Genomic DNA, 25,141 nt, shown 5'->3' on the forward strand with positions numbered 1-25,141 from the left:
ATTTCAGACAAAAATTCCAGAAAAACACACAATTTATTAAATGTTCCTTCTGCCCTTTTAAACAAAAAATATATAACAATTTACAAACAAGTATATTACAGATACAATTCTCTAAAAACAACTTGTTGGTATCTCGTATTGGTTTCTCAAACAACTTGTTGGTATCTCGTATTTTTCGTTCCCGTTTCGGTGTTTTTGTTAGTGTATTAGCGTGTCTCGTCATTTCTGGTCGTTTTTTGAACAATCTGACGTTTACGAGTCGACCCCCCCTGATTCCATATGCTACAGACTACAAATGTTGTCTAGTCTTTAGTCTATGATCCTTTTTAGTGTTGCCAGAGAATAAAAATATTACATAGGTACTTTTAGGTACTTTTTAAACATATATATGGCCTATTGTAATTTGTTGTAGGTTTAATATAGAGTGTTTTTTTAAAGGTTTAGTTTTTAAATTGACAAAATTGTTTATACAAACTGTCAATCTGATAGTTGATCCTCTTTTTCAACGTATAATTTTGTTCACCGATGAGGCATATTTTTGATCAAATGGCAATAAGCAAAATTGCTAAATTTGGAGTGGAGAAAACCCAGAAGTCTTTGTCGAGACGCCCTTACTTACATCCTTTAAAAGTCACTATTTGGTGTGCTTTATGGACAGGTGGAACCTTTGGTCCACATTTTTAAAAGACGATGTTGGCCAGAATGTTACGGTTAATGGAGAACGCTATAAAATCATGATTACTGACTTCTTCGTACCTCAGTTATGACATTTACGTGACAGAGCAGTGGTTTTAACAAATGTTGCAAAATGTCACACGGCGGGTGCCACCATCAATTTATTGCGGGAAATTTAAATTTGTAAACCTTTAATAAAAATACCCTATACATATAAAAATACAATAAACACCTGGTACCTATTTGTTTTTTTTACTGGTCGCCCGGGCTAGCTGAAATTTACTTGGTAATCGTAATTTCCCTAAAAAAATGTTAATGCCGAGGTAATTTATTACCGTCTCCGCATTTATTAAAGCACTAAGCTCTAGTAAGGTGATTTATTGGAGTCAATTTTATCTTCGAATATTTTTTATTCAAGGCTTTTTTACTTTATTGGTGGTATATAAATATTAATAAAAATCATTTGTTCAAAATCTTAAATCTTTTAAAGTTATACACCGATTGCTTTGAAAATTTCATAACCTTGCATTCAAATACACCCTTATACATGTATATAAATCTTTTAAAAACACGCATGTGTTTTAACATGCCATATTCTTTCTTTTCCTTTTAACCAGACTGAGACACGAAAATGCGCGGATTTCGTCGTTACCAATATTATTAGACTGGTGACATCTATTCTGATGATGTTGGTAATGACAAAACTAAGTTAGTGCTCAGATAAAATAAAAATGGAAAATGCTATTTATTTACTTTATTTTTGTATGCATATTAGCACAACTGTGTAAATGTTGTATGCTTCGACAAACTTATGAAGAAACGTCGGCGAAAAGCGCCCGTCTGTCGATGCTAAGTTTGTCGATGCGTATTTTTTTTTTAATTTTGCCGCTCTAATATTTTCATTTTTGTTCTGTGAGTCATTATTGTTTTTGTTGATTTTTGTTGCCATTCATTTTTATTTATGTTCTCCTCCGAGATTAGTTTTCAACATGAAAAGTTTAATACATGTTGCTTAAATGTTTTTTAGGAATGCAAAAAGACTATTCAGCCTGGAATTGATTCAATACAATGGAGTTTCGGGATTGTGGATAGCTATATCAGGAACTGTTTGAATTCTATTCAAGAGGTATTTCTGATCTTTAAATTAATACAGTATACTGAATTTTAAACATTTTGTACATGTTAAATTATTTGCAACATATTATTTTAGCTCCTGGAGTTTTTAGATTGTTACAAATTGTCTAATCATCATATCGTTAAGGTGCTTGAAAAAATATGTGACACTCCCTTGATTGAATTTAATTCCCACAATATTCACGAACTAGACGAATTTCAAAATGTTTTGAAAAATATGATGGACACAGCTATGCAAACCTTGCTGTCATTGTATAAAGAAATTATCACATACTTGGTGATTGTATATGAAGGATTCGAGAAACACATTGATAAGGTCATTAGTTTTTATTTATTTTAATTTAATTTTTCTAGCTTTTGTGAGTTGTACAATGCTAATGTACGAAAAGTGGTATATAACAAGCGTTACAATAGATTATTCTTAAAAATGAAATCGGGCATTCGTAAATGTCTCTATTTTTTTGGTGTTCATTGTCTTCAACTATACTAATGTGCTGAGGCAAATAGCCGTAAGTTAAAAACAGTAGTTTTGCGATAAACGAGTTTAAAGTTAACTTTAAATGCCAACCCATGTACCAAATACAATTTTGCGACTACTTGGATAATGAATTTCTCGGTAAAGGAAAGAGGTAGAGAAAAATCTGTGATTGTATAATATAATGGAGGCCAGTAATAAGAATGCTTTGAGCCGTGTTACGCCAAACAGCCGCAACATGAGTTACGGTTACTTGCCTTTACACATTAGTATATTGTCTGACTCGTATCTCCGTTTCTCCTTTAAAAAAAAGATTTAAAAAAAAAAATTAAATTTCAGTTTTTGATCAATTATTTTAGTGTACTAATTACTCATGATTAGTGCCCCATGTACAATGTGGGTCAGAAAATTAAAAAAAAATATATTTATACACATATATTTCTGCAAATAGTACAATGACAATGTTTTAACTTATTAATTATAAATTTGAATATTTTACCTTGGATGGTTTAATACTTTTATGCATGGCTTTTTTTAATCAAAAATGGTCCGGGAAATCACTTAATGTCAACCTTTTTCAAAAAAAAAAGTTCAAATATCATTTAAATAATCATTAAAATACCATATTTTATTATTTTGATTAATTATATAAATATAGATTGTAATTACATAAACGCAAAAATTGCTTTCAAAAATTTAAAAACCACTACCACAATTTAATACCTATTTCTAATAATGAGCCGCTTAGGCTCACAGAAACAGTATGAAATTAAATATTTATGTAAAAAATAAAAAACAAAATGTTTCTCTTTAAAAAAAATTAAAAAAATAAAAAAATAAAATTAATCTGTGAAAAAAATCTTTTAATTGTTTATCAAAATTTTACACGTTAAAAGACAATATTTTTAATAAATAAAAAAAAAATGTATCACAATTTTTGCTCATAATTTCAACTACAAAAATATTGTTTTCAAATTGTAAATTTTTGACAAATAAATGCATATTATTTTTGTTCTTAGTAAATATAATTTTTAAATGAATAGTTGAAATTTTAAATCGATAATGTGATGTACATAATTGTGAGAATTATTTCCAGTATGTACTTCTGTTCGCCTCCGTAGTGTAATGGTCAGCACACTCGGCTACCGTTCTGGAGGTCCCGGGTTCGATTCCCAGGGAGGTCAAATAAATACAAGTGATTTTTTTCACTGTAATATTTATTCAATATTACCCTGGACTGGTCCTGAAGCGGGGGGCTGATCACCTTTTCTTCATGTGTAAACGATCAAGATAACACTGCGTTTATATAAAGCAGTGCCCTATGCACCATTGGGGTGCGGATAAGGGTTTTATTATTATTATTATATGTACTTCAAGTAGAAAAACTGATGAATCGGTGTTTGGTCGTTTACAGTTGGCAACGAAAAGCCGTTTAGTCGGCTTTTGGTAGTCAATGTGTTAACACAAAGTCAATAGTGGTTTTCATACATTTTTAGATACCGATTCCCTGGTTAAGGTACATTAAGCAATATGATATGCTTCTAGAGACGGCCATACTCCGCACTGTTAAGATGTCCATGCGAAATATGTTGAACATTGTCACTGGAGATGGTAATACATGATTTTTTCAATTTTAAATGTCACCGTTGATTTTGTAATAATGTGTAGTATCTCAAAGCTACAAAATAACATTCCCAAGTAAATATTGTTTGTTTGGAGATCATCCAGATTTGTGAACAAGTATTTGGACACACTCAAAGTGTTGTAAATAAAATAACTGGTCAAATTATAAGCTACATAAAAAAAAAAAAAATTATGTTTTCAGGCGGGTCTTAAGTGTGTGAATTTAATCTAAGATCCGGATCTTGTATACAAATAGAAAAAGTCTCTACTTAGTATAAGCTTTCCTCATCCCAATTTTCCTCATTCCCTTTCCTCATTCTTCATATTGAGACGTTGAAAATGTAATATGTATAATTGTTTTACAACATTTTGAGTGTGTCGAAATACTTGTTCACAAAAGATTTGTGAACAAGTATTTGGACACACTTAAAATGTTGTAAATAAATTTACCAGTCAAATATGAAGCTAAAATAATTTATATATTCAAGCGTTTCTCAAGTAAGTGAATATAATTCAGGATTCGGAACTCACATACAAATGAAAGAGTTTCTGTTCAATAAAAAAAGCTTCTTTCATCTCATCAATAGATGTTTCTTGTGAAATTCTAGTGATTCAAGCACAATGCTCAGAAATTGGATCATATGTATAGAAGTTCCAAGAATTTGAGTAGTGTGGTTGTCAATCATGGGTAGAAGTGGTGAATGTTACATGTGTGTAAAGTGATAACTTAACCAAGTTTATGACATCCGTAAGCCCTGTAAAATGCCCAGACTTCCATGCTCTTCATCTATATTAAGACAAGCGCCGTGGCGTAGTTAGGTAGACGCTCAACTGTGAAACTGGTGTCGCCGGTTGAATAATTTTATTTTGCCAAGGACAAAACAAATTCAAGAAAGATTTATTTTCAATTGGTCTGGGTGTTTCTGATGCATTTTTCACATTTACCTTCCCTGTCCTTACCATTCTAACTGCACACAAGCCTTTAAAATAGAGGTTTTGCGGGTTTTTCTTTATTGAAAAATAAATGTCAAAAATGTAATATAATTATAACAAATTTTTCTGTCTTTCTATATGTGTAGTATCAGTAGGTCCTCTGCCCGTTATCAAGATGAAGGTTGTCCTCAGTGATAATGTGATAGAATTCATTCCTTCTCGGGATGATGTCGTCAGAACATTCAGCCACGTTTTGCCGTCGATCCTGCAGCTGGTGGATGAGGTGCCGAGATTGTATGAGAAGTTCATTCTGCCCAGCTCGGGGCTGAAGAGATTTTACGGTGTCGTCCAGAGTGATGTTGATATTGCGGATATTCAAGACCAGATAACTGCAGGTAATATCATTGCTCTGGTCAAACTTTGATGAGAATCTGGCGGTTATTATTTATTGGTGTTAATAGCAATCATAGAATTAGCGTTTTCGACAGGCGCCGTGGCGTAGTTGGGTAAACACTCGACTGCGAAACTGGTGTCGCAGGCTGGATTCCCGCCAATTGCAAAATGAATTCAAGAAATATTTATTTTCAATTGGTCTGGGTGTTTGTGATGTATTTTTCACATTTACCTTCCGTATCCTTACTATCCTACCTGCATACAAGTATCTAAAATAGACACTTTGCGGATTAATACCATAATTATAAAGTGAGTTACTAACTTTCCAAAATGACAAATGTTTTGGAAAAAACTATCTTTAAATAAATTGAAAACTGACTTGAAAATTCAATTCTTCATGCATATAAAACAGTATGCATAATTTTTTTTTGTGAATATCTCAGAAACTAATTAGGAAATTCTAATTTTGCATAGTACATGGTACTCTCAATTAATATAAATGATTTTTTTGATTTTTTTAAAGTGATTTTATCATGTTTTTTTTTTAAATGAAGCTCAATATGTTTTTTTTTATAAATCAATAGAAATGATTTCCACATATATAAATATTAAGATTTTTCTATTCTTACCCCTACCTTTCTATCCATTCATTATTTAAATATATTGAAATAAGTGCCTTCATATTTTTTTAGTGTAATCGTTAATTTCCTCGAGAGATTTATACACATTAACAGTGCATATCTTATAAGCTAATACGAGTAAAGGTCTGCAACGGCAAGTGCCCTGACCTTTGCTATTTTTTTAATTATCCTACCTACTGTTCCTTACCCATTTTTTCCATATGATAGTAATATCGTTTATCTGTATTCTGTAAAATATACACTCCTGGTTCTGAGAATTTAGAGCGCAGGACTGATGAACTTGTTTATTTTCAGAGGTCAAGGACGCTTTGGAGCTGGCTCGGATAAATTCAGAGTCCTGGCTTCAATTTCAACACATTTGGGAGATTTCCAAAAAATACTTCATGGTTCATTACGTATCGCAGCGTCCGACCGCTAGCGATTTCGATCATGACATAACGCGCTACATTGATTTAGCGCTTGAAGTGCAAGGGAAAGAAACAAATGTTCAGGTAACTTTTGAAACTTGCTTGATACTTTTGCCGACAAATATTTTCAAGCCATTGTACAAAATTACAAAATTGTACAATCCATTTTTTGTATGTAAATCATTTGTAAGCAGAGAGCTAATGGTAAAAGAAATATCTTGAAAAATACTATATTTATATATTTTTTTTTCTTACACATAATTTCGTTTATCTTTCTAACCCCTTATCTGTACCCAATGGTGCATAGGGCACTGAATCGTATTGCAACGCGCTATATTGATTGTTACTCACGTAAAGTCAAGGTGATGTGATTCTAAGTACGTTTCCATGTCTGTTTATTGTGATTCGTGTGCTTTGATGGGAGGTGCTTTCTTGTGATATCGCTCACTCCTTTCAAGAACGTCATAAATCAAAAGATTTTTCAGGAGAATGTTTTTAAAGTTTAAAAATATAATACAATGTATTAAAAATAAACATCAAGCCATATATTGAACTTTTTACTGTGCAACAGATCTTTTTAGGTATAACCTGAAGGTTTTTTTCTCCATTTGAAAAATATTCAAACAATACCTTTTCAAAAGTCATTTTTAAATGCATATGTAAGGATTGTTTTAGCGTTTAGTTCTTTGATTGTCATAAGTTGTATTTTTTTAATATTTTCTCTGTGGGAGTTCCTTTCGGAACTTAAAAGAATTATTTTATATTCATGATTGATTTTTGGATGGATATTTTTGGATCAAACATATGGATAACTTCTGTGTGGGTCATGTTAGGTCCCCCAACGTCGATTATCACTTGACTGTAACTGTCCTTGTCTTGGCCAGATCTAAATAGTGTCTCGACTGTTCTGATCTCCTTTATTCTCGTATATGAACACATTATTGTCGGGCAGTCTTTTCAATAACCTCGACTCTAATTAGTAAAATAATTAGGGTCGTATACTAATTACCAGTAACCGGAAACCCGATTGCCATCTGTACAACGTTTTTTGATATCTCGTGTTCTATTTGATATCTCGTGTCAACATATGTGTATATGTAAAGCAATATGGTTAGTTTGAAGATGGCTTTGTTTGATTCCTAGGTGCATATATTGCAAATGAATTACTTGGAACTGAGTGCATCCATCATCAAGCACTGCATGGAGTGGCAGCAGATGTTTGTGGACAATTTGAAGGCCGTCACGCAAAGGGATATTGCGTCGGTGTATAACTACATAGAGACGAGTAGTAAGGCGGCCATGTACAAGCCCACCGACCTGACGGAGTTGCAGACCTCTATCGTGACTTACGAGAAGCTACACGGGGAAATCACTGCCAAGGAGGCGGAGTTCCCGCCCATCCAGGATCAAATGAACACTTTGGGTGATTGATATTTCTTTTTCTTATTCACTTTATAGATAAAAAGATAAATATTTGTGTTTTTATTATTTACAAATATATTTCAATTTCATACTGTTTCTGTGAGCCTTAGCGGCTCATTATTAAAAACAATGATTAAAAAGGTATTAAATTATGGTAAGTTGGGTTCGAACCAATAAACCCTGACTCAAGAGTCCGCGATACTAATCACAGAACCACAATCCAACACATTTTATGAATCGATTATCCTATGCGTTGAGACTGTGAGGATGTGACCAAGTGTCCAACCAACACTTGGTCACATTCTCACAGTCTAAACGCATAGGAAATCGATTCATAACATATGTCTGGTCTTAGATCACCATTATCATTGCCATAGAAACACTATAGAGTATTTAACAAACAAAAAACACAATGTTTATATATCAAAAAACAGAATGTCGTTAACCCTTTGACTTAGATTGAAGTAAGATTTAACTTGGAAAATATAAATTAAAAAAAAAATCTGGCAATGAAATAATGCATTATTGTACGGCATTTAATAACAGTATTTTAGAGTTTTTTTTTTTTTTAATGTTTTTATTAAATGTTTCAACTAAGAGCATTTCCAACTACTTTTAAAACTAATCTTAGATACACACAGGTTTTCCCTTTAGTATTTCTAGCCCAGAACTCCATTATAATCTACTTTTACTGCCATTACTACGGTAAAATCAGTTTAAGCTAATTTTTGGCGGAATGTAATGAATGCATATATGCAAAGGGCTATTTTTCTGTGCCCGTTTGTAATACGGGAAAAATGGGCTAAGGGTAAAATCACCATATTCATAACAATCATAAACATAGTCATAAGAGCACCATGTACTAGTCATAAGAACATCATATCTTAGTTGTAAAAACACCATGTAATGTTCATAGAATACCATAAAAGATTACTTCATAATAGTAATAAAAAATGCCATTTCATATTCATAAAGTATGAGAGCTGGAAAACTTCAAATATCTAAAAGTGGTAAGGTCAGAAGTCTAAAGAGAATATGAACGGAGATGAATGAACGTGAAAGAGGTGAAGAATGTTTGCAAAGGCAGAGTGGTGTGGCATTATAGTCTTTCTGTCTACCATTGCACTAATGTGCAAAGGCAAATAGCCGCATGTTAAAAACAGTAGTTTTGATATAAACGAGTTTATAGTTAACTGAAAATTATGCTTTTTGTCAAAACATGTATCAAATTAATACAATTTTGCGGCTGTTTGGATAATGAATATCTCGTTAAAGGAAAGAGATAGAGCAAAATCTGTGATTGTATATGATAGAGGCCACTTATAAGAATGCTTTGAGCCGTGTTACGCCAAACAGCCGCAACTTGAGTTGCGGCTAGTTGGCTTTACACATTAGTGCAGTGAAGTGGCGTTATGGTTTGATAGTTTTTTTAGTATTAAGATTTTTTTTTTATTCCTTTATCGTGGCTATGTCAATTTTATTGTATTATGTATACCGTGCAATAAACATTTATAAATTTTAAACAAGGCATATTTATTTGATTTTCTCTTTATTTTTTACCTGATTTTAATCCCGAATAAACTTTTCCTATTTTGTTTTTAAAATCCATCGCTCAGCCAAGTTTGAAGTTGAAAATTTGGAAACGCTATATGCTGATTTGGAAAATATAGAGCCCACATGGGTTGAATATTTACAACTTCTGGAAAGAGCAAAAAAGAATCTCAATGTCAATATGGAATTTTTCAAAAATGACCTGCTGGAACAAGCCGAGGTAGTAAAGTCAATAATGAAATATTTCTAATACTATTATATAATACATTATAAATCTATTTGAATATTAAAATTATTGATTTTGCGAAGAAATTCAAAGACGATGCTGTGACTCTTATGGAAGAATTCTTCTTGACTGTTCCGAAATCTCAAGACCTGTCTTCTAAAGATGCACTGGCACAACTTGCGAGTACTAGAAATAAGCTGAAGAAAATCCGAGATGAAGAGCTTAATATAAGAAATGGATTGGCAGTATTCAATCTGAGGTTAAAACAGAAAAAATCTTTATATTTTAATTCAAACCAAAAATTATGTACATTAATTATTGCATTTTTACGATATGCAGTGAATTTTCTTAGTATTTAATATGGATATTTTTAGTTTTTTTGCTTATTATGTAGATGTATTTTGGCATTTAAGGCATAGCCCATATTAGTCCGCCTCCGTAGTGTAATGGTCAGCACGCTCGGCTACCGTTCTGGAGGTCCCGGGTTCGATTCCCAAGGGGGGTAAAATAAATATAAGTGATTTTTTCACAGTCATATTTATTCAATATTACCCTGGACTGGTACCTGAAGCGGAGGGCTGATCACCTTTCCTTCATGTGTAAACCATCAAGATAACACTGCATTTATATGACGCAGTGCCCTATGCACCATTGGGGTGCGGATAAGGGTTTTATTATTATTATTATTACTATATTAAGCCCAAATATTATACTTGTACAAATTTAATACAATTACATATACTACTATACATTTATTATACAAAATATCATTTAAATTGTGAAAAAAAAAATGTTTGAAAAATTCAATACATTAAAAATGGTATTTCTGATTCATAATAATAATTAAACCATATCAGCTCCCTAGGTGGAGCATATGGAATCAAACAACTGTCTCCAAGCTTTTCTGTCAGCTGCCAGCTCCTTTGCATCCTCCCAAATCAAATCCGCATCCCGAAGTTCTGACGAGAACTGCTGACGAATTGTCAACAGTGGTCGTCCTGGGCGGCGCGAACCTGATGCCTTGTAAAAGAGGCAAGCTTGATTAAAGCTCTCGGGAGACATGCGGAGTACATGGCCAAGCCAACTGAATCACCTTTTCTTTACAACAGTTGTGACCAAGATTTGCTGCGTCCTATGCCTTATCTCTTCATTCCTCACAAAGTCAAGTACTTTATATATGTTCAGAGATATTAAATTCTTAAATTGTTGGACCGATTTTCAGTTTACCTATTAATCAGGAGTTATTAGCGATTGAAAAAGAGCTTGAAAAACTAGAAGAAGTTTGGGATATGGTGAATAAATGGGAGACGGCTTGGGATAAATATAAAGCAGGTTCTTTTTGGACCCTGGAAACGGAGGAGATTGAAGAAACGGTACAAAATTTATTTAGGTAAGTAAAATGTACTACGCTTTTCTTCATTAACTCTATGCCTTCCTCGGTACCATCTACGGTTGAGTTGAGTAAGTTTTTATTTTATTTAGCACAGACCTTCATGGATTGTATGTAAAATTTTACACTGTCCAGCTAAGCTTGAAAGTTATTCTTTCTGGACACTTAACTAGTGAAGTTCTCTTAGGTGTTTTGAGATGTGTGAATATTTATATATCATCCGCCTCCATGGTGTTATGGTAATTGTTTTTAGTTACCGTGCTGGAAGTCCTGGGTTCGATCCCCAGAGGTGAAAATAAATATTAGTGATTTTACACTCTAGTATTTATTTAATATTACCGTGGGCTGGTCCCTGAAGCGCAGGAGTGATCGCCTTATTTTCAAGTAAGTATTGATCAATATAACACTGTGTCAATACGATGCAGTGCCCTATGTACCATTGGGTGCGGATATATGCCATAAGGGTTAGAAGATGAAAAAGGAGAATATTTAGGTGAACCGGTTATCAATCGTGCTGTGGCATTATATCCTCCTACGGTACTTTATATCCTCATTTGCTACTTTAATATGCAGGGCATTCAACCGATTGAGTCGTCAGCTTAAAGATAAAGGGTGGAGCATTATCGATTTCACGCGAGCCAAGGTGGATGCCTTCCGCAGGACAATTCCACTGCTGGGTGACCTCAAGAACCCGTGCATGAGGGAACGCCACTGGGACAGGATAAGAGCTCTTATGAATAGGTATTGTAGTAACTTATCAGGTTAAAATTTAAGGAACCAAGATTTGGAAAAAATCTTATTAATTTAAATTTAAAAAAAAAAATCATATTTATAGTGATATGCCGCGACGTTTTCCTTTTTAAAAGTCTCTTCTTTTCAGTTTTATTTGAATTATAGAATATTTTCATCAAATAATTTAGTTTTATTTATTTATGATTACATAAACACAAAAAATCCCACGGATTTCTGAATTTATTATTAAAGTGGGGGCTGACCAGAGTCATTTGGTCGTAACGTAACACGTTACGATGCGAGCATTCGTATAGTCAGTACAGCGTTCTGAGTGCTCCATCCGAAGTCGGATGCTCTCCGGGAATGTTACGTTTTAACGAAATGTGGAGGTCAGTCCCTACATTTATAAGCACAAACAGTTTCCAAATGTACAGGTGTTCTCATTAACAGATGAAAATATAAACTGAACAGTCTGAAACAGTTTGGAGAACTACAGATGCTCTCATTAACAGGTGAAAATAAAAACTCAACATTTTGTATATTCACCTATTGTTGAGAACATATGTGGCCATCAAAACTAGTTGTGTCTACATAAACACCAAACACAGTTGTATCCCAGAGCCGAAAAAACACGTGACAGTATAACCGAACGGTGTTTTGATGTGATGAAGCAGTCGTCTAAAAATATGCATTTTATTGACATCTACTGACTTAATTTATAACTTTTTCATACTTCTATGAATAGAAAATACTCCAACCATTCCAAAAATGTCAGCTGATTCGATATTCATAAATATATGGACCTCTCAAAAGTGGTATAATACAAGTGTTTTATTTTTATATTTAAATAAATACAAAGTTGTTCAAATAGTGCATATTTTTTCAGTGATTTTGATCAGAATTCGCCTGATTTCAAGTTAGAAGTAATAATTAAACTGAATTTCCAAGCATATTCCGATGAGATCTCGGAAATATCCACAGCGGCAACTATGGAATTGAACATTGAAAACGGATTGAAGTTAATTACGGACATATGGTGTACTACAATGTATGAAATGGAATATCACAGAGATAATATCTATAGAATTAAATCTGTTGATGAAGTTTGTCAGGTGAGATAAGAACTTATTTTGAATGCACTATGATTTCTATGTTGATCATGAAATTAAACAAGTAAAATTTTCTACTGCTGTCCGTGATAAAGGATTAACAATTAAACAAAAGATGGTTGGTAAAGAAATATAGTTTTTTTGGTGTATCAAATACTAGATTTTTACCCTAAAACTAACTAACCATCACGATGCTTCGCTGCAGGGGTAGGTAGAGAGAATAGAATGCCACATCAATCTGTTTTTGCAAACAATCTTCGCTTTTTCCACATCCATGCATCTCTTCATACATACACGTCGACTATACTGACTTCTGACCTGACTACTTTCAAGTATTATTTTCACCTCACCATTAGATGTCTCTAGTGAAGTTCTAGTGATTCAAGAACAATGTTTCAAAATTGGTTCATATATATATATATATATATATATATAGAACTTCCAAGAATTTGAGAAGTGTGGTTGTCAATAATGGGTAAAATTGGTAAATGTTACACGTGTGTAAAGTGATCACTTAAACTAGCCTATGACAGTCGTCAGCCCCGTAAATGCCCAGACTTCCATATTCTTCTTCATCTTTGATGAGATGTCAAAAAATAATACTTTGAAGTACATTGGAACCTCTCATAACAAGTATAATTCGTTCCAGAATCTTACTCCTTAAGAGAAACATTTTTTATTTTTACTGGCATGGCAAGTCCCGGCTCACAAGTGAATGCCGCATCATGAAAAGAGGACTTGCCCTTTCTCAGTAAATCGTTTTGCGAAATGTCGCTTGTTAAGGAAGCAATTTTTTCACATTTTTTTGTTTGCTATGCAAATTACTCGTTTTGAGAGGTTCTACCGTATTTATAAATAGTTGATCATGCCAAGTTTTCCTCAGTCTTTTTTGCTTCTATTACCAACCATATTCGCCTCATAAATTTGTTTTATTATCCTTTCCTCACTCATTCGATTCACATGCCCAAACCATCTCAACGCAACTTTCCTAATTTTATTGATAATATATATGTCAACCTTGCATTCTTTTCTTATATCACAATTATCAATCATAAAATGTTTAACCGCTCATTCTAACTCTAAGAATGATATATCTTCTTCTTCTTCATCTTGTTGTAGGCCTTGTGGCCTGTTTTTAAAGAGGGATTAGCCTCCTGCGATGTCGATTCCCAGCTATCGACCCATCTCCTTGGTGGTCTGCCCGGGAGTCGTCTACCAAGGAGTTGGCCGTACAGTGCGATGTGGGGGATTCTGGATGGTTCCATTCTCCTCACATGCGCATACCAATATCTCCTTCGTTGCCTTCCCCACTTAACAACATCTTCGATCTCGCATATTTCTCTGATCCTGGCGTTTCTTATTTTATCTATGATATATCAATATTTTATATTTTACACCATATTACGGTGCATCTCGCAACACAGATCAGAATGGAGTTTAAGAAATAGTGATGTTTACCAATTAAATTACATATAAAAATAAAATGTTTTTCATTCCCTTCCAGTTTCTTGAAGATCATCAAGTTTTGCTGTCTTCAATGAAATCTACCAAATATGTAGAACCATTTATAAATGAAGTTGAATATTGGGAAAAATCTTTGGGGTACGTGGCAGAAGCTATAGAGGTATGCACATTCTTTGCTTACTTACATATTTCATACTAATATTTTAGAGAGAAATGCAGATAAGCTCAAGTGCACACAGCGAGCCATGGAAAGATCCATGCTTGGTTTTAGCCGAGGGATAAAATAAAAAATGAATATACCAGGAAAAAAACCAAAGTAGAGGACATCATGGATAGTGTGGCAAAACTCAAATGGGAGTTTGGGGATGTGGTAACGAGGAAGAAGACGGTCGTGTTGAATAGATATTTATTTATCAATAAATACTACACGAAACGGTACGGCGTAGCGGTGGCGTAGCGAAGCGTGACGGGGTCGAATTGACGTGGTTGTAGCGTTGCCGTAGATAGACTGTCGGGCTGGCTGGAGTATCTTCTGGATGCTGACGAGGGTGCTGGACTGGAGATCGTAGCAAGGTCTTGATGCGGCGGTCTCGTGACGGCGTCGGTGTTACTTGGCGGATTCCCGGCGGAGGAGTGGTTGGTCGATTTTCGTAGTAGCGATTCCGGTGGAGGAATGAGATGTCGGTCGTAGTAGCTGCGTTCCCGGCGGAGGAATGAGATGGTACTCGACGAGCTCCCGGTGGAGGAGTGAGATAAGGAGTCCGAGGCTGTTCCTCTTTAATATCGTTTGGGAACCCATTGTTCCTTTGTCTTTAAAGTGCTAGTCACAATAAAATGCAATGGGACGTGTGCACTTCTTTTGTTCCCGGTCACTGCCTTCTTTTATCTACTTAGTTGCAGTTTTTGGATTCTGAGAATTTGCTATTGTTTAGCGGTTTATTGGCCGCTACAGCAGTAGGCAGGACATATAGCGAGACAGGACCCCACAAGATGGACCCCAAGAATTCTACGATGGGGACCTTGGAAGAACAAAAGAGGTGTCGGAAGACCCCAAAAGAGATGGTCTGACGATATTGTCACTGTGGGGGGTAAAAATTGGCTGCAAGCAGCAACCAACCGGAGTAAATGGAAAGAAGGGAAAGAGGCCTATATCCAGCAGTGGAGGTCAGAGGGCTCACAAAGAAGAAGGAAATAAGAAAGAATATTTTTTAATGAATTTTTGGACTTATTTGAAACGTGTCTCGTATTCTATAATCTCGTAATGGCGGGTGAACAGATTGTCTAATAAATCCTCCCTCCTAACCCTTATCCGCACCCCAAAGGTGCATAGGGCACTGCATCGTATAGAAGCAGTGTTATCTTGATCGTTAAATACACGAAGGAAAGGTGATCAGCCTTTCGCTTCAGGTACCAGTCCAGGGTCATATTAAATAAATATTTGCCTGAAAAATCAATAATATTTATTTCGACCCTCTTGGGAATCGAACGTGGGACCTCCAGCATGGTAGCGTAGCGCGCTAACCACTACACTATGGAGGCGGGCAAATAAATCAGTTGTCGTTACTGTTTTTTATTCGAAATCTTTTTTAATGCATTTCACATTAACGGCCTTATGTTTCTCGATCTATCCATCTTGCTTAAATTGTTCTTGCCTGGAATGCTTCGTCATATTTGGACACGTCGGAAAGCTTCATTTTTTATGATTGATACTGATCCGACTTTCTGTTGTCCTTCAGCTCGCATTCTATTAAAAAACTAATCCTCAATAAACGTACATATTGTGTAATTTAGGTTGCTCTGCAAGTGCAGAGAAGATGGCTGTATTTGGAGAACATATTCTTCGGGGAAGACATCAGGAAGCAACTTCCGAGTGAGAGTAAGAAGTTTGATGTTCTCTCCGCTGACTGGAGGGACATCACCAGCAAGTATGCTTTCAAATTCCACCTCTGAACTAAATATTTATTATGTTTTGAATATTGAAAGCATTAACTTTGTGGATCATATCGATACTTTATTTTGAGAAATAAAAATTGTACTTTATTTTTTGATCCATTCACATTTTTATTAACAACCAACTAGTTTCGGCAACAACCTGTTGCCCTCTTCAGGGTTTAATTTATGACATGTCATAAATTAAACCCTGAAGAGGGCAATAGGTTGTTGCCAAAACTAGTTGGTTGTTAGTAAAAATGTGAGTGGATCAATAAACAAAGTATTTTTATTTCTCAAAATGATATATAAATATTTATTTATTAACGCCTTCTCATCAGGTACAAATTGAATTGAAATTACTGCTTTGATGAGGCAGTTACGTTATACATATCTGCAAAAAATGCATTGTTTTTGAAAAATGATTTCAAAAAAGAATTTTAAATCAAAACTTTCTATGATATTTTTTTTTATTCTTTTTCTTCTGACCTTTATCCGCACCCAATGGTGCATAGGGCACTGCGTCGTATTGACGCAGCGTTTTCTTGATCATTACTTACATGAAGACAAGGTGATCATTCCTGCGCTTCAGGGATCAGCACAGGGTAATATCAAATAAGTATGAGAGTGTAAAATCACTTTTATTTATTTTAACCCCCCCCCCTGGGAACTGAAGAAGGGACCTTCAGCATGGTAGTTAAATACGCTAACCATTACACCATGGAGGCGGACCCGAATTATGACCTCAAGAATTTAAATAATTTTTATACTTTCTGGCTACCCCTGCGGTGAAGCGTGATGGATGGTGAAGCTAGGAAAAATTTATAAATGATGAATTTTTATTGATTTACCCATTTGTTAAATATTGTATTTGTGATAACTCATATCATTTTTCATGATGATTATTTTAACCCTTCTCTTACGGTGATAAAATTTCTGATCTATTTTGATGTATTTTATACACCATATGAAAATGTGATTAAAAACGGGAAAAATGTAAATATTCTTAAATGTTGCTTTTATTGAGCATAGCCGAAGTTGAAGTGCATCAATTTTGTAATGTTAATAATAATAATAAAACCCTTATCCGCACCCCAATGGTGCATAGGGCACTGTGTCATATAAACGCAGTGTTATCTTGATCGTTTACACATGAAGGAAAGGTGATCAGTCCTCCGCTTCAGGTACCAGTCCATGGTAATATTGAATAAATATTACAGTGAAAAAATCACTTGTATTTATTTTACCCCCCTTGGGAATCGAACCCGGGACCTCCAGAACGGTAGCCGAGCGTGCTGACAATTACACTACGGAGGCGGACGAATGGACGTAATGTTAGCTCTGGTAAATACCTAAAAAAGAGAAAAAAATATATCGCAAGTGCTACCTTGGCTAGCGCAGCGACAAAACTACCCTAACGCACGCATACTCTGAGAAACATTTGTGTATTGGTGATTCTATCCCCTATTTTTTTTACTTTTTTTTTATTTCCGTTGCTGCAAATTAATAACTTTATATTATAATACGTTTATGTAACACATAAAAGTATTACGGAGGAACACAAAACTTCTGAGCCCGTATCTATTATAATTTATATTGATATTCTCATTTTCATGGAAGCCAAGCTAGCGGTTCACAACGGCGTGCTAGTACCGACACTAATGTATGGAAGCGAAACATGGAACTGGCAAAGGAAGGATTAAAGCAGAATGAACGCTGTTGAAATGCGCTCCCTCAGACGAATGTGTGGAAAATCATTGTATGACAGAATTAAAAACGAAGATATAAGAAAGGAATGTAAGGCTGAATGAGGAATAATTGAAAAGATTAGGAAGAGTTCTTTGCGGTGGTATGGACATGTGGAGCGAATGAACGAGAGAATGACTAAGAAAATATATGTGGCGAATGTGAGAGGGAAAACAGAACGAGGACGACCGAAAAAGACTTGGCACGATCAGATCAATCGGAACCTAAAATCTGGCGGTGTCAAAAGTCTGCGTAATCGGAGGGCATGTATGACTAGATGTACGGATGTGAAGGAGGCGAGGAGTGTATGTCAGGACAGAAGAGTGTGGCGTTCCATCCTCTCTGCCTACCCCTGCGAGGAGACGGCGTGATGGACATAGTAGTAGTAGTAGTAAAGTCAAGTTGTAGTAAATACCTATCACCGGGAGGGTAAGGTTAAATACGCATGTCTTTTTTCCAGTATGTATAAAGGCAAAAATGCTATCGAAGCGTGCTTCTACAAGCCTTCTCCGTTTCTGCTGAACAAGCTGAACAAGATCATTGACGACTTGGAGAGCATCCAGAGAACTCTGGAGAGATACCTCGAGACAAAGCGGATGATCTTTCCTCGCTTTTATTTCATTTCCAATGACGATCTATTAGAAATTTTAGGCAATTCCAAAAAGCCACTCCTGATTCAGACTCACCTCAAGAAGTTGTTTGATAACTTGAATAAAATGTACATCGACAAGGTCAGTTCAATCTTCTTCTTCTTCTTCTTCTTTTTTTAGTTTCTAAGGATCTGTTTGTGCCTCCGCTTGTCGCTCTTGGGATGTTGACTCCCAGCTGTCTTTTCACCTTTTTGGAGGTCTTCCTGGGGGTCTGCGTCCTTCAGGGTTTCCTTAAAGGGTAATATGTGGAAGTCTATCTTCTGACATTACATGCTCATTCCAGTGTCAGCTCAATGTTTCACAATAATATTTATTCCGTTTTTTCTGTGTTATCCATACCCAATGGTGCATAGGGCACCTCATAGTATATAAGCATGGTTATTTTGATTATTAAATATTTTTCTTCTTCTAACCCACCCAATGGTGCATAGGGCACTGCATCATACAAATGCAGTGTTATATTGATCGTTACCACATGAAGGAAAGGTGATCAGCCCTCCGCTTCAGGTCCAGTCCAGGGTAGTATTAAATAAATATTAGAGTGTAAAATCACCAATATTTACTTTCACCTCCCCTATGAATCGAACCCGGGACCTCCGGCACGGTAGCCGAGCGTGCTGACCATTACACTACCGAGGCGGACATGCCTAATAATAAATATATAAAATAATAAATATCATGTGTATATATATGATATTTATTATTATTGTCACATGATTTTTATTATTATTGCCGCCCAGAATGCTGCCGGGATACCAGTTGCAAAAGGAATGATATCAGAAGACGGAGAAATGGTGGAATGGAAAACACCCGTAATATTAGATGGTCCCGCTGAAGTTTGGTTAAACATGTTGGAACAGAGCATGAGGGCTATTCTCAAAGTAGTAAGTCAATGGATTTTTATAACTCTGTTACAAAATCACCATATATCTTATTATAACTTAACCTGTTAACCGGGCGGGACGCATAAATACGTCCAACGCAAACAATATCGGGTACGGGAAGGACATATCGCTCATTCCTTTCAAGAACGTCATAAATAAAAAATCGTCAATTTTCAGTTGTGCATGTTTTCGGAATGCCCAGAAAATGTACTATATCCCAGCAAAAGAGGTATATTTTTCACTTAAAATTTACCCGCCACAGGGCAGAAGTGTTGTTTTTGCATTTTGAAGAAAAGGTATTGTTTAATTTTTTTTAATGTACTAAATATTTTTCAAATGGAGAAAAAACCTTCAGGATTTACCTAAAAAGATCTGTTGCACAGTAAAAAGTTCAATAAGTGGCTTGATATTTATTTTTAATACATTGCATTATATTTTGAAACTTTAAAAACGTTCTCTTGAAAAATCAAGTTTTTTGATTTATGACGTTCTTGAAAGGAGTGAGCGATATGAATACGTCCTTGAAATATATGTTTATTATATTATATATATATATGGACGTATATTTATCAAACAACAAAGGTTTTAGTCATCCATACATGTCTCGACATGAATTTAAGATACGGAGTGAATCAGTATTCGCGCCCGTTACAAGTTGCGTAATTGGACAGCGGACCGCCCGGTTAACAGGTTAATTATACTCTTAGACCAGATTTTAAGTAAACAGCTTCTTCTTAAAGACTTAATTGTTTCTACTGATTGTGACTTTATCTCTGCAAATGTCTGCAAATGCCAATGAACACAAATCGACACTAGAGTTTTTTTTATCCAAGGTCTACTCACCGACAAATATTTACTTTTTTTAAAGTAGATCATGTTCGAAACCGAAACCACAGTATTATTAAAGTGAGAATAGGTACCATGTATATCACAAAGTTAAAATACTACACCTATTGGTAAGAATATCTGCAGTTCTCGAAACTATTCATACATTAATAAACTCAAAAAGTGGTCTTCCAAGTGTTTAATTTTTATATTGAAATTGTCATGTTATTCCGAAATGCCAAACCAATAAATACTACAATATAATTATGGCTAGTATGGCATATGCTTAGAGCAGAGAATTACTAGCTATTGCACCCAATCATAAAAGGCAAAATAGAAGGTCAACGAGGTATGGGCAGAAGAGAGATATTCTGGTTCCGGAATATACGGGATTGGACAGGGATCAGAACCATTGAGGCGCTGTTAAGAGCTGCTCACAAGGACAATAACTCTCAAGTGATAGTCGACGTCAGGGGGACCTGAAATAATACAGATAGAAGAAGTATGGCAAATCAGGCAAATCAATTTAAAAAAAATAAATAATTAAGGCTATATTATTTATTGATTCGGCATTAACTTTGTGGAATGAAATGTTGGTTATTTTTTTTAAAATTAAACACTTGAATATACCACTTTTATTAATAGTAAATTTGCCAATATATTGGCCAATATATTTGGCCAATATATTGGCAAAACTGCGAGAAATCTAAAAATTAGAATGTGAGAACATCGTCGTGGACTAACAAGTAATTATTTTTCGGAATTTGCAAATCATATCATGGAAACTAACCACTCATTTGACTCTTATACACTTAAATTCTTACACTCTGTTACAAATAAAGGTCAAGTCATGAATAATTTAGAAAATTTGGAAATACATAAAAAATCTGATAAAATGTTAATTAATAATATACTGTTTCAAAATACGTCACCATTATTATCAATATTTCCTTTTCCAAAAAATCTTGTTCCTTAACCCCCCTCCCTTCCTATATTTATTAACCTATATATACACCTGAATATATTTTTTGTTCCTTAGTTTTAATTTGTACCAGAAGATGAAAACATCTGTAGTTTTCGAAACTATGTAAATATAAATTAAATGTAAATAGTTCGATAAAAAATAATCAAGGCCATAATAAGATACAATTATTTTAAAACAATGTTACCGTGCAAGTTATAAAATGTAAAGATACATCTTAAAAAAAAACTAAACCTGAGTGAATATCTACTAATCTTTATTTTGGATTAAAGTAGTCATAATTTGATTGATTGTGATATTATTTTCTTTAAAAAACATATAGGTTTTGCTTCAAACAAGAGCTGCACTGAAAAAGGCCGGGGTTCAAAGAGAAAAATGGATCAATGATTGGCCGGGACAATTGGGAATTACATGCAGCAAGGTATAAGTGATTTTTGTTTTATTTGATAATTTCATAACGATATTCTTCAATATTAATTAAGAATGTCCACAATGCCATCTCGAATCCGGGTATATCTTCATTAATTTTTAGGATGTATAAATATTTGATTAAAATTCACAAATAGATGCAATGGACAAGTGATTGTATTCGCCACCTCTGCTTGTGCAAGCTCGCGGGAGAGAGAAAACCGATGAAGAAATTGAGAAAGAAGCAGAATCGTATATTGCAGACTCTTCTAATCATGAGCCGGAAAGACATTCCGAAGATGTTGAGACTCAAAGTGAACGCGCTGGCTGTCATTGAGATACATTCCAGAGATGTGGTTGACAAACTGTACAAAATAAGTAAGAAAAAACTGTCTCCTCTTGATATTGTTGTACTTTAAAAGGAAGTACTAGCTTTACTCTTTTTTTATTTTTATTTTTTTTTAATTCTTAAGTTAGCTTATATTACAATTGATATAAACTATTATTTGCACTTAATTTACATCACTTATATATATTAACATCTCCTTACAGTTGACAAAACATTTATTTTTTAATTCTTTCATACTCTTTTCATTCTTCATACATTCAGGCATCTCATCATACATTTTCAAACCCTTATACATTAAACAATTTTTTATTATTTATTGTTTCGGCATTAACTTTGTGGTAAGACATGTTACAATGATTAAAGAAAACACTTGTTTTTTACCACTTGAGTTTTATTATAGACTACATGTTTCAGAAGTTAAACTTCCATCATTCAGGTCTGTATAATAACTATATATATTTACAGACATATATATTTATTTTATATATATTTAGTTATTATACAGACCTGAATGATGGAAGTTTAACTTCTGAAACATGTAGTCTATAATAAAACTCAAGTGGTAAAAAACAAGTGTTTTCTTTAATCATTGAAACAATTTTTTCATTTACATTAACTCTTAACATTAACATAATTTAAAAAAGAAATACTTTGTTTTATTCTCAACGTTTTTCAAATTTAAAAGAGATGCTTTGCTTTACTTTAAGCAAATCGGGAGTTGACAAAAAACAAATCTTTATTGTAAGCAAAAATCGGGAGTTGACAAAACTCAGTTTGTACAAAACAATAATATGGTGGGGCAAACTTGTAAACAGGGCCATATATAACCTATCTGTTAAGTATCACTTATCGTTATAAGTCAAAAGTACTTACCTGCACATATTCAATTAAAAAACTTGAAGCAAATTAATTATGCCTACCGTTAGGGCAAATGTGTTGTTAGTAAATATTATGAATCATTTTTTTGTTTTTGAATTGTTTGGTAACTTTGGGATACTGTTTCTGTCCGGGTATCTTGTTTTTTTTTAGTTTCGTGGATATTATTTCATTTTACTGTTAAAAACATAGAAAGTTTTAAATAAAATAACCTAACTAACTAACTAACTAACCATCTCGCCGCTTCCCCGCAGGGGTAGTCAGAGAGAATAGAGCGCCACACCACTCTGTCCTTGCAAACATTCTTCGCCTCTTCCACGTTCATGCATCTCCTCATACATACCTGCCGATTGTTACGACTCCTAACCTGACCACTTTCAAGTATTTGGCATACCTGATCGTGCCATGTTTTTCTCGGTCTTCTTCTGCTTCTTTTCCCACTAACATTCGCCTCATAAATTTGTTTTACCGTTCTTTCCTCACTCATTCGTTCTACATGTCCAAACCATCTCAACACACCTTTCTTAATTTTATCGATAATGCTTATCTCAGCTTTGCATTCCTTCCTTATTAAATAGTGAAATCACTATTCGCACATCTATCATACATCGTTTTGTGGCACATTCTTCTGAGAGATTGCATTTCGACTGCATTCAGTCTACTTTCATCCTTCATTTGCCAACTCCATGTTTCGCTTCCATACATTAGAGTTGGAACCAGGACTCCGTTGTGCACTGCCAGTTTAGCTTCCGCTGATAATAGATATAACCTACTTTTGCTAATAATAGCTGTGTTTCACAAATTGTTATATAAACTTAAAAACAAAATGGTTAAAATATGATTAATTAATAATTTTTTTACAAAAGTTGTGCGACAAACTAATATAATGCTATTGTATACCTATGAATGAATACATCAACAGCTCTGGAAGCCCTTAAGATATGCAGACCTCCATATTCCCATCTCAAAGGACTTCATCTATGTTGAGATATCAGTGAGATATGTTGAGATATTAGTCTTGATTTTGTTCCAGGCTGCATAGACGTAACGTCATTTGATTGGTTTTCCCAGTTGAAGTTCTTTTGGGATAGCGATAGAGATGATTGTGTTGTGCGCCAAACTAATACAATGTTTTTATATACTTACGAATACATTGGTAATTCTGGAAGGCTCGTCATCACTCCTCTTACAGACAGGTTCGTTAACCCATTATTATTATTTTTTTTTATTTATTTTTTTTTTAATTTTTTTTTTACAAAAATACATTTTTGAAATACAAAATAGGTAAATATACAGAACATCTTATATATAACGTTTCTACCTCTCTAATAAAGTAGATACTTGTGTCATTTTGTATCATTTTCTTCTGAGACTAAAATATAAAAGTTGTTCAACAAAAGTTATTTGGGGGACTTATTCTTATATTGAAGCTTTCTTTATATCCTCTGCGCAATGTTTGATAAAAATATCTGCATTTAAAAAAACAGTTTTTTAATATTATTTATTTTTTGCTGGTCATCTACCTCCCAGGACCGAACTCCGAGAACAACAGGACACAGTCCTAGCTAAAGAAGAAGAAGAAAAAGATTTATTTATTTTAGGTTTTTTTTTTGGATAGTATGTTTTCTAGGGAAGGAAAGATTGATAAATATAAAGGACAGTGAATGCAGGAACAGGGTGAATTGTGCACTAAAACTAAACAACGAAGTTCTTGTGTATGCAGGGGATGGACTACCAATTTTTTAACAAGGGGCTCGTGGGTAGAGAGAGAAGGGAGAGAGGGGAGGGGGGAGATGTGAAAATTTGTTTTGACATTCCAAAATACATAATAATTCAAAATAATAAGTTCTTAATATGCACATCAAACGACTAAATAAATCATTCTTAGGCGATTGAAGGAAATTGTTACGCTATATAGACAACAATCGGACAGGTCTCTTTTATTGCACATCCCTAATAAATATATTTCTTGACAAATTTCAAAAGGCAACAAAGTTTAATGTTTTATAATACATTTAAACCAACCACTGAAATTGCATTTATGTACTGATTTAATCGGAGAATATTGATTTCTCTTAATTTAACAACAGGCTCGCCGGCCCAAGTCAAAATTATCAAGAGGCTCGCGCGACTCCCTCCGAGTCCCCTGCAGCCTACCGCTGGGTGTATGGATAAACACTATAATATTCACCATTCTACCCATGATTGACATTGACATTTCGAAAAGTTGGATATACATATATTGCAAGTCACAACACTTTCTTTTCACAGAATTAAAATTCATAAGTGACATCTATGGTTGAGATTTGTAAATTTT

At 34.3% G+C, this 25,141-nt stretch overlaps 1 protein-coding gene across 2 annotated transcripts in view; it reads left to right on the top strand.

Annotated features, from left to right (window-relative positions):
* Positions 1–25,141, top strand: part of kl-2 (dynein heavy chain 2, axonemal kl-2) — a 101,043-nt gene that overhangs the window by 25,354 nt on the left and 50,548 nt on the right. For both annotated transcript variants that reach the window (XM_088277130.1, XM_088277131.1), the window contains exons 12-29: positions 1,703–1,801; positions 1,886–2,125; positions 3,781–3,895; positions 4,987–5,235; positions 6,169–6,365; positions 7,425–7,704; positions 9,320–9,474; positions 9,564–9,739; positions 10,703–10,870; positions 11,444–11,611; positions 12,489–12,714; positions 14,216–14,335; positions 15,967–16,100; positions 18,311–18,581; positions 19,241–19,384; positions 21,514–21,612; positions 21,758–21,977; positions 23,858–24,020. In XM_088277130.1, coding sequence (XP_088133256.1) covers positions 1,703–1,801; positions 1,886–2,125; positions 3,781–3,895; positions 4,987–5,235; positions 6,169–6,365; positions 7,425–7,704; positions 9,320–9,474; positions 9,564–9,739; positions 10,703–10,870; positions 11,444–11,611; positions 12,489–12,714; positions 14,216–14,335; positions 15,967–16,100; positions 18,311–18,581; positions 19,241–19,384; positions 21,514–21,612; positions 21,758–21,977; positions 23,858–24,020 — 3,224 coding nt within the window. The remainder of the gene's footprint in view (positions 1–1,702; positions 1,802–1,885; positions 2,126–3,780; positions 3,896–4,986; positions 5,236–6,168; positions 6,366–7,424; positions 7,705–9,319; positions 9,475–9,563; positions 9,740–10,702; positions 10,871–11,443; positions 11,612–12,488; positions 12,715–14,215; positions 14,336–15,966; positions 16,101–18,310; positions 18,582–19,240; positions 19,385–21,513; positions 21,613–21,757; positions 21,978–23,857; positions 24,021–25,141) is intronic.

This window comes from Brachycentrus maculatus, unplaced genomic scaffold (assembly GCF_059751285.1).
Source record: "Brachycentrus maculatus isolate JH-2025_06_01 unplaced genomic scaffold, ASM5975128v1 h1tg000039l, whole genome shotgun sequence".
NCBI classification, from domain to species: domain Eukaryota; kingdom Metazoa; phylum Arthropoda; class Insecta; order Trichoptera; family Brachycentridae; genus Brachycentrus; species Brachycentrus maculatus.